Raw genomic sequence first — 16,359 nt, 5'->3', positions numbered from 1 at the left:
GTTTGCCAGGAGAGTTATCAGGGAAATGCATGAAAAAAACTGAACCGCTTCTGCAAAGGACCGCAGCAGTGTGGCTGATGAGGGAGGTGAGGCACTTACACGCCTGTCACGTGTTCATATTCTTACCTGAGGGTAACAGCAGTTACCCTTGCAGCAAGTGTACGTAACCCTACTGGAGCTCTAGTTATGCAGTGATGAGAACTCTTTCAAAAAATCCTATAAAACATGTATTTCGGGATCAGACAATCACTGAAGAAAAGGGAACCTTACTTCTTTTCCTTCTTGCTCTCTGTAGAATGGAGGAGAGAGAAAGCGTCTTTAGGCGGCAGTTGGTGAAAGTCCACAACGTCCCCCTGTTTTGGAGCATTGCTGAGGAATGGGCCCAGGTGGAGACCTTCCAAGCCAGGACAGATGACCTTCTCATCGCCACTTATCCAAAATCAGGTGCCTGTGACCAACAAGCTATTAGGTTGCTTTTCTTCTTCTTCTTCATATAGTCAACACACAATTGTTATTTCTTTGTTGCTGGTGATCTGGATTAAGGATGCTTGAACTTCTGCCAGTTTTTGGTTCACACCCCACTCAACAGTGGTGATAAGGCAGACAGTCTTGTGTATATTCGCAGTATTGTGTATTTGCAGCAACAGGTTACTTGCATCCTTTAGAAACCAACTCCCAGCTGGAAGAATCAGCTGGGAGTCAACTTTTATCTCTTGCCAGAAAATTTTTGCTCTATTTGCAGCAAAGTTTGCAGCACAAACTTCAGGAGCTGACTTCCAGCCGATCATGGGAATCAGCTGAAGTCAGGTTCTTCTGATCTCCTACCCTAGAAACGTTGCTGCATCCCAGACTGGCAGAGATGCAGCTAATTGGGAGGGGGGTTATGAAGCCCTGCTGATTCCCCTTCTCCCCACTCCAAACTGTTAGCTTGGGCTGTAGAGAAAAGGAGGAGATCACTCTTGTCCTCCAAAGCAAAAGCTCTCAGTTGGTGGGAAGCGGGAGGATCACTTCTCTTCTTCATACCCCAGCTATTGGCCTTGTGCAATGGGGAGATCAAATGGGGAGGGGCTGTGGCTCAGTGGTAGAGCATCTGCTTGGCATGCAGAAGTCCCAGGTTCAATCTTCAGCATCTCCAGTTAAAGGGACCAGGCAAGTAGGTGATGTGAAAGACCTCAGCCTGAAACCCTGGAGAGTCGCTGCTGGTCTTAGACAATACTGATTTGATGGACCAAGGGTCTGATTCAGTATAAGGCAGCTTCATGTGTTCATGTGTGTTCAAATGAACTGTTACTGTTCCCCCCTTCCAACTTGGAGGGGGGAGTAGTGGTCTCTTTATCATCTTGCCTTTGCAATGAATTGGGAAGATAAGAAGCATCGATTCTGTTGCCACTGCTCGGCTTAGAGCAGCGGGAGACAAATTATTTCTTTCTCCTCCCTCTTTTGCAGTGGGGAGATCAGCAGTCAATTTACTTCTTGTCTCCAACTTCACTGTGCAGCAGTTTTCCTGCGAGGAGGGGGTGACTCAGCCCATTCTCAGCTGATCCTCCGCCAGCTGTGACTGGGCATCTGTTAACCCCTGGAGTTCTCATGTGCCCCAGCACAACAAGGCTGGGACATGGGAAGTGCTGGGAGATCAGAACCTGGCTCCCAGCTGATCCCCTGCTCTGCTGAGAATTGGTTTCTGACCAACCGGAGAGTTGGCCACTGGTTGTTGAGCAGTCTCTCCCCCTGCCCAGTGTCAGTCTCCAAGGCTGCCTCATGCAGGGTGCGTGGCGGCTCCACTAGAGGCTCGAGTGCGGTGGAGGTGGAGTTCCAGGGGGTGGAGGCATTGCCGATCAGGCGGTGCTGGTCATACTGATACGCACTCCTACCTCTCCCACAGTTAAAGGGTGGCCTGCATGCTGTGTGAAAATTGACATGTGAGCTTCCAGTGATTTCCAGATGCTGGAAGTCACAGGTCATAGTTGGGGTTCTCTGAGGAACTCAACCTCAGAGCACCTGTCACCTCTACTTGAAGGAGGTGGGCCATGCAATAAATGCATGCGATGCCTTAACTGCTGCCCTAACGTTGGTGCTGTCATCTGCCACCACGCTGGCCATGGTGACACCTCTGCCTCCCCAATCCCCTAACTGCATCTGGGTGGCAGCAGAGGGGTGGGCCATCAGGTGTGGTGTATGCGTCACCTGGGTGTGGCACAAAGCCTGGCTGTTGCCAGCTTGGACATGTTCATGGAGGAGAAGGATATTCATGGCTACTAGTCAAAATGGATAGTAGTCATGATGCATACCTATTCTCTCCAGGATCAGAGGAGCAGGCCTGTTATATGAGGTGCTGGGAAACCCAGGCAGGATGGTGCTGCTGCAGCTGCCTTATTTGTGGGCTTCCTAGAGGCACCTGGTTGGCCACTGTGTGAACAGACTGCTGGACTTGATGAGCCTCGGTCTGATCCAGCAGGGCCTTCCTTGTGTTCTTAGGTTATGTTCTTATGCCCCTGCCTAGCAGTGCTTGCCCAGCCCTGCATTGCCAAGAAGCAACAGTTCTTTCCTTCTCGATGCAAGAGAGTAACATGCTCAGGTCCCTTCCCTTCTGTTTGGAACCCCAAAGAATGACAGTGGATGGGGGGGCCTCCTTCCCCATGGCATGGCACCGGCTGGGCTGAGGTTCGAGCCTCTGAGCGATTCCCTAAGTTTTTATAACTAACTCACTACAGAGATTCATCATACTGGCCGTGGCAAAACATCTCAGGCTGCCTAACCAGAAGGGGCAAGCGTCCAGTGTGGATAAAGATGCTGCAGGGAGGAACACAGTTTCATACAGAACAACAGCGCAGTCATACAAGGACGACAAGATAAAGGGGAAAGAATGTCCTTGGGTTGCCACCAGCATGCAGTCAAGAAAAGATACATGTGCTACGACTTGGAGCTGGTGCATTGAAAGACAACCTTCTGTGAAGGAGAAAAAGTGGTGAGACCAAGAAGCTAAAATCCTTGGCACCATCTGCATCCTGACCATGACCACACAATGCAGGAGAAAGGGAGAAAGAAACCAAATGCCTCTTTCCCTCTTGGGCCTGAGAGTAGCGAAGGACCTCTGTCAAAATGCAGGGCCAAAGAAGTGTGAGGGATTCTGCTCGGCATCCTTCTGGCCTGGACATCTGGCTAGAGGGGACTTGGCTCTTCCACCACCTGAGCAGGAAGAAAAGAAGCCATCTAATGTGCTCATGTGGGAGGGTTCTGGGGGCTTCTGTCTAATTCCATGTCTATTATGTTTTCAGGCACTACCTGGATTAGTGAAATTGTGGACATGATCTATAACGATGGGGATGTGGAGAGGTGTCAACGGGATGCCATTTTCAATCGTGTCCCTTTCATGGAGTTGATCATTCCTGGAATGTCAAATGGTAAAGTATTTGCCGTGGTTGCAAACTACAAAGAAAACCATGTCCTCCCTCCCCCTCCCCGACCAGTTTTTTTGTTTCTGGATCAGCTCCAAGAACCATGAGCAGATGTCCTTGCAACAGCAGAAGAATGCAGCTGACATTGCCCTCTGGAGTCCTGCCTTCCTGCTTTGGGGGCAGCGGTGATGCTCCTGAAAGGCCACAGCACCTGTCAGTTTAACACAGGCCACAGGAGGGAATCCTGGTGCATCTTCAGTTGCTCCCTCCTGAGGAGATCGAGGCTTGTTTGTTGTTGTTGGGGAAACTGAGACTGCAGAGGGCGTCCACCCTCTGAGGGGCAGATAGCAGCCAAGGCCTCTAAAACAGTGGCTTCCTTTTCAAGGCAAGCCTGAGCTTCCCCCACCCCCTCTATCTCTCAGGTGTCACACAACTGGCAGAAAGACCTTCTCCTCGATTAGTGAAGACTCACCTCCCCGTGCAGCTCCTCCCCAAGTCCTTCTGGGAAAACAACTGCAAGGTAAACTGACCGGCCTTCCTTCGGATGCCACCCCAGAAGCGTCACTCGTTTTTTGCTTGGGTCCGTGTCCCGAAAGAGCGGTCTCTGAATTTTCTTCTGCTATTTTTGTTGAACAATCAAGAAGAAAGTAAGAAGTGTATTTAAACAAGTCAAGAGCAAGAAAGCATCCAGATCTCTGCTAAATTCTTTCATCAGCGGGCATCGGTCCATATTAATTCCACACTAGTGTGCAGCTGCAAAATGTAGCCGCTGTCCAGTGGCACCTGAGAGACTAACAAAAACACTCATGCTGGAATCAAGTGTGCCCATCTCTGGTGCCACTGGCCTCCTGCTTTATATTGTCAGCATTGGCTACCTCTTGGGCCACACCTGGGCATGACCTAGGTCGACGTGAAGGTTTCCTTTCTCCCCAGCAGGGAGTCGTTTTGGCTGTTCCCTAGCATGTGAAAAAGACACCAGTGCATTGTACATCCTCAAAGTGCATGTTTGTGAACCCATTTCTAGGGTTGCCAACCTCCAGGTAGGCGCTGGAGATTGCCTGAAATTACAGCTGGAACTCCAGAGTACACAGATCAATTCCCTTGGAGGAAATGGTTGCTTTGGAGGGTGGGCTCTATGGTGTCATACTCTGCTGAGGCCCCACCCCTTCCCCAAACCCTGTTGTCTTCTGGGTCCACCCACAAATCTCCAGGAATTTCCCAGCCCACAGCTGACAACCCAAGTACAACATTCAGTTTTTAATCAATAATCATTTCCTTCTGAATTTTCAAGCTGAAAGCAGCAATTTGATGTAGAGTTCATAGAACTTGTTTCTCTCACCAGTCATCTTTTAGATCTTCCAAAGAAAAAGTGTACATTTTCCATCTCTGCTCTTTGGTTTTACTGGGCTGCAGCATAAGTAAATCCATAATAGCTCATACTCTCCATTTCCTTTCCTATAGATGATCTATGTGGCCAGGAATCCTAAGGATGTTGCCGTCTCTTTTTACTACTTCCACCAGATGGCAAAGATGCACCCAGAACCTGGCACCTGGCATGAGTTCCTGGAGAAATTTGTGGCAGGGGAAGGTAAAGTCTCGGAAAGAGGAAGTCGCTCCTGAGCTGACGCCTCCAATTCTCCGGAGGTTAAGTCTCGCTAATGTAGGCAGGGGACAAACCCTAATTTAGGAGAGTAGAGGAAAGGGAGCAGCTGGGACTGAGGTCCAGTTGCCTGAGCAGCTTTCTTTCCCTCAAAGGGGAACTGGCTCTTGCCAAGACTGTTTCTCCACACCATCAAGTAGAATCCGGGGGTAGCATGCTAGAAAAATGTCATCTTCCACTGTTCCACAACAAGACCTCAGCTTATTTAGTCGTTTAATTGGATTTTTACTCTGCACTCAGAGCGGCTAACAGTCATCGGAAAAATCCAACATCACAGCATACAATTCAATATAATACAATACAGATTAAAATCAATAAAATCTAACAATAAAAATAATAAGGCCCATTAAAACCAGTTGCAGCACATTAATAGCCCACTGGAGCCACAATGAGTTGGGGGAAACCAGTCAGGACCCCACCAAGGAATTGATTAGCTGGAACAGAAAACAAAATACAGACGTAGTGGTGGGCAGGGGGGCTAGCTGTGAGAGTCTGTCAACCGTTGCTGTCCTCAACTGTTGGCCTGGTGAAACAGCTCTGTCTGACGGGCCCTGAGGAACTGCGTGAGGTCCCACAGGGCCCTGGTCTCATTGGACAGAGAGTTCCACCAGGCTGGAGCCAGGGCTGAAAAGGCCCTGGCCCTAGTTGAGGACAGCCGCACACTCTTTGGGCCGGGAACCACCAGTAAGTTTTTGTTTGCAGAGCGTAGTGCTCTCTTGGGGGGGGGGGGGGCGTACATCTTGACTATGGACTATGGATAACAAGTGGGTATTGTGGGCTAACCCACTCCCCCTCTGGGTATCCATCCCAAGCCATTCCCAACCCTAAAGTAAATATCAATCTCAGAATTTCTAGAAGAGTTTGCAGGTGTCTGTATTAGTCCAAATCAAGGGAGCCTGATGATGACAAGTGGAGGTGAATGGGCCATTTCACGTATAGGGAAATTTCACAGTGGGCCACCGCAACTCTAGCAACGCCTCAGGGGGCCGCTTGCCGCAGACCCTTCATTGGACATGGTAATCAGGGGCATTTTCACTTCCCAGTCAACTTTTCAATGACAAGTTCTAGAGAACCTGAAAGCTTGTGCATTGTTTTATGTTACTTGGGTTGGTCCTAATAAAAAGTATGACATGGATTCTTGGACTGTCTCGAGGGCCGACTGCCCACCAACGGCTGTCCACTGCTGAGAGCTGGAGCCAAGAGAACGTACCAAGAGGCAGCAGCCCCTGGCTCAGTTCCACCTTGGCTGTGTTCTCGCATCATCTGGCCACACAGGCATATTCATATTGTCCTGCCTTACAGGGTTGTTGCATTGAATGTTCCTCACCAACCAACCCATCCTCCTGGTCTGATCTGGATCATTAATATTTTTATTTGAATGCCACATTCTTCTTTCTTTTTACAATATTTATTTGAAAAGTGGACTTACCTGTTTGTCTCCCTGTGCAGTGGTCTTTGGATCCTGGTATGACCATGTAAAAGGCTGGTGGGAGAAGAAAAAGAGCCACCCTATTCTGTATCTCTTCTATGAAGACATGAAAGAGGTGTGAGAAAAGAAACCTTCCATGCCCCTTGACCTTCTGACAGAAAGGCAGTTGTCATACTGACAGACAGTACGGTGTAGTGGTTAGACTGTCTGACTGTGGCTGGGGTACCCAGGTTCAAATCAAATCCCTGCTTAGCAATGAAACGTTGGCCAGCCTTTGCCTCAGCTTTGCCTGCCTCACAGGAATGTTGTGAGGGTGAAATGGAGGAGGGAAGGACCACATATGCCATCTTGAGCTCACTGGAGGAAGGGTGGGATAAAAAATTAATATTCAGAGGGACGTCAATTCACAGGAGCACATAGAGAGTACAGGTCCCCTCTTGGGCTGACTTGTGTCTCCTGCAAGGTTTCCAGCTTCCAGTGGAGCCTGGTGACGTCCTGAAATTACAGCTGGTCTCCTTACTGCAGAAATGAGTTCCCTTGGAGAAAATGGCTGCTTCGGAGGTAGGGTTGCCAGCTCTGGGTTGGGAAATACATGGAGATTTATTTTTTTTGCGGGGGAGCCTGAGGAGGGAGGAGTTTGGGGAGGGGAGGGTCTTCAATACCATACAGTCCAATTGCCAAATCGGCCGTTTTCTCCAGGTGAACTGATCTTTGTTGGCTGGAGATCAGTTGTAATAGCAGGAGATCTCCAGCTAGTACCTGGAGGGTGGCAACCCTATCTGGAGGCAGGGCTGTATGGCATTATACCCTGATGAGGTCCCTGCCCTCCTGAAGCCCCACCCTCACCAGCACTAAGAAACATGAGTTCAGACCTGATTGTGTTTCTTTGCTGCTTTGAAGAACCCCAGATGTGAGCTGCAGAAAGTGACCCAATTTCTGGAAAAGGAAGTGACAGAGGAGGCACAGGAGAAGATTCTTCACCACACCACCTTCCAGGAAATGCAGAAGAACCCCACCTCCAACTATAAGTTGCTGTCAACTGGCGAAATGGACCACAGCGTGTCCCCCTTCATGAGAAAGGGTCAGGAGGTTTTCTACAACATAGCATTGCTGTGTCCAACCTTTGAGAAGTCTTGGGTTTGACCGAATAAGCATCACAACAGTGGGTTAAAAATAAGGATATTAAAAACTGTTACACGTTTTGCATTCTTTAGCTTTGTTTCTGAAATGCTGCTCAGCTTCTTAGGTTCTCCCAGGTCACGCTTTCAAGCTAGTCTCCATAACCACAAAGGTTAGCAAATTATTTGTATGGATAAAGATTGGAAATTTTTTATCTTCATTGAAGCAATTTCAATTCTTATGATGCTCCAAGAAAACTGCTCTTTTTCTGGAAACAAAGCCATAGGACTTACACACAGCTTCATAAGTCCCCCTCCCCCTTCAGTTCTTTCTTTTTAAATTGTCAGTTTATCTCATTATTTGTTTGTTTGTTTGAGAAGAGCAGCCATTTGTTTGAAATGCACCAGAAGCTGCAGTTGACTGGGGAACCCTCTCAGTGTCATTTGGCCTCTGCAAAAAGTTGCTGAGCAAAAGGCAGGCTGGCTTCCTTGGGCCCCTCGTGGCGCCTTCTGCAGAACTGACCCCGAGCATTTTTCTCGCGAGTAACGGCTGGTTTTCTCTCCACAGGAATCACAGGAGACTGGAAGAACCACTTCACAGTGGCTCAAAATGAGAGATTTGACAAGGATTACACAGAGAAAATGGCAGGATCTACCCTGAAGTTCCAAATGGAGATCTGAGGACCAAATGCACAGGGGCAGAGTTTCTAGGGGAGGGGAGGCTACTGAAAGCTGAGAAAATAACAAGAGGAAAAGGGTTAAGTCTCTTCCTCAGCCTTCAGTTTGCAAGACCCGAGAAAGGCTGTTATTGATAGGAAATTTTGGAGGTCATTAATTCATGAGTGTTACATGCAGTCAAGTTGTTTCCAACTTATGGTGCCCCTATGAATCCATGTCCTCCAAAATGTCCCATCCTAAACAGCCTTGCTCAGGTCTTGCAAATTGAGGGCCGTGGCTTCCTTTATACAGTCAATCCATCTCTTCTTGGGTCTTCCTCTTTTCCTGCTGCCTTCAACTTTTCCTAGCATGATTGTCTTTTCCAGTGACTCTTGTCTTCTCATGATGTGACTAAAATACGACAGCCTCAGTTTAGTTGTTTTAGCTTCTAGGGAGAGTTCAGACTTGATTTTCTCTAGAGCCCACTTATTTGTCTTTTTGGCGGACCAAATGAATCAATTTTCTTCTTGTCAACTTACTTCACATCCATACATAGTAATGGGGGAAACCATGGCATTAAATAGCTTGATCTTGGTCTTCAGGGACATTTCCTTACACATAAGGATCTTTTCTAATTCTTTCATGGCTGATCTTCAAAGTTGCAGTCTCTGTCTGATTTTTTGGTTCCAGTCTCCCTTTTGGTTGATGATGGAGCCAAGGAGTTGAAAATATTTAATTTCACTTGCTCTCAGCCTAACCCACTTCACAGGGGTGGTTGTAAGGATAAAATGTAGGATATAAATAAATAAATAAGTTCTGAGTTTGTACAAGTGTGAATGACCTTTGCTGGTCTGGACCAATCAGAAAGGGTCTCACCCATCTTCCACCTGCGGGGGGGGGGGGGAAGCGCTTCAGGCCACCGCCGGAACCTGGGATCCGGCTCCCAAGAGCTCTCTGCTGTTGCAGCAGCAGCCACCCTCTGGGACCACGAGAGGCCGAATGCTTCTTACCAGGGATCTCCTCCTTCCTCCTGTCACACACCAGCTGTTACTACCAGAGATCCAGCCTACCCAAACAGCAGAATGACATGAAGTCATTCTTCCTGGAATGCAGCTTCAGATGGTGGTGTGAATATGTTGGAAGTGAAGGACTTTGCGCTGTCTCTTAGTGGGATTTTTCACTCAACTTTGCAGCGGTTTCACAGCCGGTTTGCGTCGCTGCAAATTTTTGGTTATTCATGGCTGCTCCGATTTTTTTCGGATTGAGCAATAAAAGCCGCGTTATAACCGGGGCAAGTCAAACCACTTTTGCGCCATTCTTTCCTGTTGCTGCACAGTTTTTGGCTCAGAGCTCCATGAAAAAAACTGCCTTTGTTCCTTGGTTTGGAACAATTGTCCCTGCCCATGCTGGCTAATTTCTCTTCCCCCAAGAACGGGAATTGGCTGGGGGAGTTTCGCGCTCGGACAACAATACCGCCCCTTTTGCTGCCTGCCTGCCTGCCTAGAGTCCTGGCACTTCTCTCCCTCCGTCCCGGAGGCTGCCCCTCGCCCGGGATGGGCCTTGGAGCTGGGCCACACCTCCAAGCCCAGGGGGACGTCGGACGGACGGCTCCAGGGGGAGACCGGCGGGGCCACGCCATGTGCGCCTCGCGCGCTGGGGGTGGTGGTGGTGGCAGCTTGGTCTAGGGCAGCTGGACCCGTGGGGGGGATGTTCAAAGGAAGGGGCTGTTGGCCCCTCTACCCCAGCAGGGAGGGGAGATTTTTGAGAATTCGGATGGGAAATGTGCATCCTGAGAGCGGAAAACCCAAGGCAAAGCTCCCTCCCCTCACTCTTCTGAAGAGGGGCAGCCAGTCTGCTCTGGGTCTCCCTCCTCTCTCTCAATGCACTGGGGCCGGATCAGGGCCTGCGCGCAAGCCAGGGGCCTTCTTTCCTCTCCCCCCCCTCCGCCATGCACACTGGCTGGATTGGGGCCGGCGCGCAAGCCAGGAGCCCTCCTCTCTCTCATGATGCACTAGGGCTGGATCAGGGCCGGCACGCAAGCCAAGGGCCTTCTTTCCTCTCCCCCCCCCCGCCATGCACACTGGCTGGATCGGGGCCGGCACGCAAGCCAGCCGCCCTCCTCTCTCTCACAATGCACTGGGGCCGGATCAGGGCCGGCGTGCAAGCCAGGGGCCTTCTTTCCTCTCCCCCCCCGCCATGCACACTGGCTGGATCGGGGCCGGCACGCAAGCCAGCCGCCCTCCTCTCTCTCACGATGCACTGGGGCCGGATCAGGGCCGGCGCGCAAGCCAGGGGCCTTCTTTCCTCTCCCCCCCCCGCCATGCACACTGGCTGGATCGGGGCTGGCACGCAAGCCAGGAGCCCTCCTCTCTCTCATGATGCACTGGGGTCACATCAGGGCCAGCGCGCAAGCCAGGGGCCTTCTGGGGGGAACATACTCTGGGAAATTGCTTTAATGCAAGAGGTTTACAGTGGCCATTTATGCACGGGAGGTTTTTCCTTGGATTTGCTGCTCTCTAGATGCACCCTTTTCCCATCCAAATTCTCAAAACTCAACAATCAGCCCCAAGAAGAGTTTTGAGAATTAGGATGGGGAAAATGTGCATCTAGAGAGTGGCAAATCCAAGGCACACCTCTTGAAGCGGCACAGGTTGGAGCTGCTCCATTCCCACTTTCAGCTAAACACTTCTCTGGGCACATGGATGCAATTCCTGCCCCCCCCCCCAATCCTGTCTGTCATTAAAGGGCAATGGGTTCCACACCTATAGAAAATAGAGGGAAGCTTTGAGGAAAGCGCTGCCTTGCCCCCACCCCACCAATTTGGAATCTGACTGTTCCAAAAGCAGAACAGAGCGAGGGTGGAAGAAAAATGGAGGAGACCAGAGGGACTGGTGCTTGTTTTTTGAGCTGGGGCTGGTGAACCGCACGAGGTAATCTGCTGGGCGGAGTTGGGGCAGAGTTGGGGGCAGGCATAAACAATGAGCCTGTTGGAAGGGGAGGGCTCCTGCAAAAGGGACAGACCAAACCGTTGTCAAATACAGCGTGCTTTGTTCCCATGAAAAACCAAAACTACATCGAGATTGACGGGGATAAATCGCGGCCATGAAAAAAACATTTAAATCGAGTTTTTTTTTGGTCCGTGGCAAAAGAGAAGCAAAATCTACCGTGAAAAATGCTCCTTAAACTCAGACTCCAGAGGGGGACAAGACTAGTGAGTCAGAGAGACAGAGGGGACATGACAGTGGGGCATCCTTTCTCTACTATCCCTTTGATGTGTAGATTGCTACTCTTAGGGAAACTTCCTTCCTTCCTGCTTCTTCCTCACCTCCTCACACACAGGCACCTCTTCTCCATCTTGCCACCATGAGGGAAGGACGCACGTCCTGGATCTCCCTCCATCCTAGTTAGATAGAATAGATATTTTACTCTCTCATATCCAGAAATGCATTTCCTACAATAAATGAAGTATATTACTTGAATAGACAAAAGGCTCTGAGCAATTTTGGTCCTGGCACACAGAAGAGGTTTGGATGGGCTTCTTTGCACTCTGCTAAGTTAGCAAGGATTTGGGCATGAAGCTCTCGTAATCCAAAAGAATATGTCTTTCGGGTGGAGGTGGTTGTGGTGTAGAATTCAAGCATATTTCGCATTCTCCCTATTAAAAAGAAATTGCCCTGCACATAGCCAGGTAGCAGAATACCAGCCCTATGCTCCATAGTTAGCAAAGCAGAAGAGACAAGGACTGAGAGGAGAAATTATTTCTTTAATTTAAAAGGTTTGTTAGCTGTCTTTCTTCCTCACGGAGCTCGAGGCAGCTTACAGTGTAAATAAGATACATAAAATAGAGTACATAAACATACATAAAACCAATGTTTAAAACCACAATTTAGGGCTACTTTAATCAAATTCAAAGAGGAGGAAGGAGGCAAGGGACTCCATAGGCCAAGACTGTCTTGCAAGGAAATGGCACAGACTCATTGAGCCTCAATTACTTTCTCAGAGAGGAATGGATTAAGGCAGCCCTTGAAGGTGAAATGTATGTCGAGATGCCAACGCTGGCTAATGAGGGGGAGACTTTTTGTGGGTCCTGGGAAAAGCTCAATGCTGCTGCAGTTTGGGTTTTTCCTCATGGACTAACCAATCCTGCTGCTTGCGTTTTGTGCGTGCCTCTCTTCTGAAGAATACTGAATTGAGCCACCCAGAAAGGAAACACCTTTTTTAAGTCTCTATAAGAGCCCCAACTTTCTTCAGGCTTGCCGTGACATATGTCTTCCAGATCTCCCTGCATAAATATGAAGAAAGTGATTCCCCCCCCCTAAACTGGGGTTCAGAATAAGCTTAAGTAGAGTGGATGCTACATGCTCAGAGGTACATTTAAAAAAATAGCGTAACAGAGACCTAAGTAGAGGTAGGAGGTAGGGTTGGGTCAGTGAAGCGCCACACTTGGATCCCGTACCTGAGCAAAGCGAGGGGCCGCCAGCCTATTTAACCACAAGGGGGCAGCACTTGGGGGGGCGGTTGGGTTACCCATGCGTTGCGGCAGCAGGTTTCAAGAATATCACTCTCAAACACAAGGAGCATCGGATCAGAACAGGGTCACTGCTGAAGCTGCTGACTGAAGCTTGGGTCTGGAAGAGGGGAGGGGTCTGGCCAGCAGAGAGTAAGGGGCCGTGCTTCTCAGGGGTGTCCCAGGCTGCTGAGCAAGGCCTAGGGTTGCCATCTCGGCGCTGGAAAATTCCTGGAAATTTGGGGGGAGGGCGTGGTGTGTGGAGAGACCTCAGCAGGGTATAATGCCATAGATACCACCCTCCAAAGCAGCCATTTTCTCCAGGGGAACTGATCTCTGTAGTCTGGAGATCAGCTGAAATTCCAGGTCGGCTCCAGCTATTATGCGGAGATCGGCAACCCTCGGGCCTGTGATTGGGGTTACCAATCTCCAGTTTGTCTGGAGATCTCCTGCTATTACATCTGATCTCCAGGCGACAGAGATCAGTCCACCTGCAGAAAATGCTTGCTTTGGAAGGTGGACTCTACGGCATTATATTCCACTGAGGACCCTCCCCTCCCCAAACCCCACCCTCCTCAGGCTCCACCCCCACAATCTCCAGGTCTTTCCCCACCCAGAGCTGGCAACCCTACCGGTGATATAGGCGATAACTCTTCCAAGTGCTGTTTGTTCAGCAAATACTGTCCAGGGCAAATGGGAAGGGTCAGAATAGAGCACTGGTTCCCAACCAGGGGTCCGTGGACCCCCAGGAGTCCGCGAGAACTAAATTAAGGTCCGCGAAACAAAGTTATAAACCCATAATAAATTAATATTTTCAATTAAAAGTTCTCTATTATAAAATATATATATTCAAATATTATTCTAAGTTTAATGTTTAACTAACAGTTATGATTAAAGTTTATTTTCAAATTCTCGGAATTTTTATTTTGAACCTTGGGGTCCCTGCACCGAACAAAAAAGTCCTAGTGGTCCCTGGTCAAAAAAAGGTTGGGAACCACTGGAATAGAGCCAGAAAGCATGCAGCAGTTTGCATTTTGTTTGAAGGTCGTAGGAGGGGGGGGGGCAGGCAGATCTTTCAAAGACATCTAAGTGGACCATTCCAAACTGGAGGGGGGGGGCGGCACAGAGGCCGCTGTCCCTCCCTCCCTCCCTCCGAGCCCTATTTCGTGTGCCCTATTTCTTTTATTTCACTCTGCTGCTCCTGCTCATTGCCACCTTCCCCTGCGGGCCCTCGGCTTGCATTGCCAGGCACCTCCCCTGCAGTACACACAACAGTTCAGGCAACTGGGACCTTTGGTTTTGTTGGCTGCTTTCCTGAGAGTTTCTTGTTTGCTTCCGCTTGCTTCCCCAACCCCTTTCCTGGGGGGGTTGCGCTGTCTTATGAACTACGTTTTCTGTTTTCATAACTAAAGTTTTCATAACTAAAGCAAGAGGACAGGTAAGCTTTGTTTTTCTTTTCAATGGGAATAATGTTGTTACTTTTAGAAAGTGGTGCTGTGTTTCTAGCAAGACTTGGCAAACACCTTTGGTCTGGCGTTGCTGTGAGTGCATCCACAAAGATGTTTTGAGTCTGAGATAGAAACCACTCGGTGTTCACTATACCGGCACGGGAAACTTCGGAAGCAGGCCTGAAAGCGGAGAGAGGGAAGAGGAAAGGGTTGCTCCGTCTGGAAGTTGGGCAGGAGAGACTGAGGCCTGTGCTCCAGTTGAATGGGCTCCACTTGAGATCTTTGGCTGCAGCTTCTAGACTAACGCCCAAGTCCTGAGCTCTCTTCAGACTCTTGTGGGGAATGATCCATTGCATGCATGAGTGTGGCAGGTAGGTACAGATATCGAGGAGTCTCATCAAAAGGGGGAGTCCCAACTTCTACCTGCAGTCTCTGTGCTGCAAAATGCTAGAGTTGCGACACTGTAGCTTCCCTTCCATAGTTAACAAACACTTTAGCCTACTTTTTGGTAAAACCTGAAATGGAGAAATGCCCCCCACCCTAGAATTTACCCCAATAATTCAAACATAAGGATTGCTGTCTGCCTATAAAGAGTCGGAGCCCAGCTGAAGCCGCGTAGCTGGCAGGGAGAAGGGGGCTGGGGAATGAGCCATCAAGCTCCAAGCGCAGAGTATTTTGGTGCTTGGAGGCACGAATGGCTCTGGTCAAGGTAGAACAGAAGGTCCCAGTTGCCTGGACTGTAATAATGAAGCTCAAGACTATGCATTCTCTGGGACTTAATAGAGATCTGAGATTCCTGTCTCATTCCAATGCCGATTTCCACACCTACTACCCCTCTGCATATCACACCTAATCCAATCATGCCTGCTAATGTCATTTACTCGCTTCTGACATTTACATTGCTATTTTGTGTCTAATTCACTCATCTTTACTTAAGGATAGATAGAATCACATTCTAGCTGTATCTGAAGAAGTGAGCTGTGCTTCACGAAAGCTCAGACCCTGCCAGAAACGTTGTTAGTCTTTAAGGTGCTACTGGACTCTTGCTCTTTTCCAATACATGGACAGAAGAAACTGATAAAAGTGTGCAGGTAGCAGAGAAGAGCCTTCTGTGAAGAGTGTGTGTGTGTGTGTGTGTGACTATGTGTGTTTGTGCAGGAGGCGTGTTATTTCAACTTGCATGTAGTGAAAGAACCACAAAGGGGGGGGTAACCTTTTCCCCATCTGGCATTTGTCCCAGATGAAAGTCATTGCTCAAGCTGCTTTTCTCTGCATGTGTATAAAGATCCAAGTATCTGTATCCTTTCTACCTAAAAGAGAAAAAGGCTCAGACTGCTGCAGCATATTTGCTATAAAGGAGCGCTGTCATAGAGAGGATGGTGCTGAGTTGTTTTCTGTGCCCCAGAAGGTCGGACCAGAACCAATAGGTTGAAATTAAATCAAAAGCGTTTCCGTCTAGACCAGGGGTGTCGAACTCAATAATCCTAGGAAAAGTTGAAGGCAGCAGGATAAGAGGAAGACCCAACATGAGATGGATTGACTGAATCAAGGAAGCCACGGCCCTCAGCTTGCAAGACCTGAGCAAGGCTGTTAAGGACAGGACGTTTTGGAGGACAATGATTCATAGGGTCGCCATGAGTCGGAAGCGACTTGACGGCACTTAACACACACATTACATAATTCTGTAACTGATTTAGAACAATTTGCGGGCTATTGGAAAAAATGTGTTCCTACACGATACTCCAGATTTTAAAGAAACGTGGAGGCTATTGGGGGGAAAGAATAGCTTTTGTAATCATGAAATGTAAGATGACTACTTGATTTTGGTAGGAGAAAAGCTAGGGTGGCAAAGGTAGGAAGACCAACATCATCAGAAAGCAAAGAAGAGAAACTATTAACGTTTTCACAGAAGTTGCTTTGCTGCATTTTTATACTGGCATGATTTTAATAATTATATTTTGGTAAATATCTTTTGGAATGCAGATGAATCAAACTGAAGAACAGGATTCTATTCAGGTGTTTCTGTAGAAACAAACTCTCCAAACCCTAAACCCTTCTCCTTTGTATCTGGTAAAATCCAACTGATATCCTTGCAGATGGTCCTTCTAGTTAATCTCATTTTTATTGCCTGACATTTTCTTCAAG

General features: G+C 48.7%; 1 protein-coding gene across 1 annotated transcript; it reads left to right on the top strand.

Moving 5' to 3' along the window:
* The first annotated feature begins 296 nt into the window (after nucleotides 1-296).
* Nucleotides 297-8,283, top strand: LOC130484403 (sulfotransferase 1 family member D1-like). Its single transcript, XM_056857388.1, has 7 exons — nucleotides 297-444; nucleotides 3,276-3,401; nucleotides 3,818-3,915; nucleotides 4,857-4,983; nucleotides 6,505-6,599; nucleotides 7,385-7,565; nucleotides 8,171-8,283. Exons 1-7 carry the CDS (start codon nucleotides 297-299, stop codon nucleotides 8,281-8,283), a joined length of 888 nt encoding a protein of 295 aa, XP_056713366.1.
* The last annotated feature ends 8,076 nt before the right edge of the window (nucleotides 8,284-16,359 follow it).

The sequence above is a fragment of the Euleptes europaea genome, chromosome 11, assembly GCF_029931775.1.
Source record: "Euleptes europaea isolate rEulEur1 chromosome 11, rEulEur1.hap1, whole genome shotgun sequence".
Taxonomy (NCBI): Eukaryota; Metazoa; Chordata; class Lepidosauria; order Squamata; family Sphaerodactylidae; genus Euleptes; species Euleptes europaea.
This window is presented reverse-complemented; position numbering and strand designations above follow the sequence as displayed.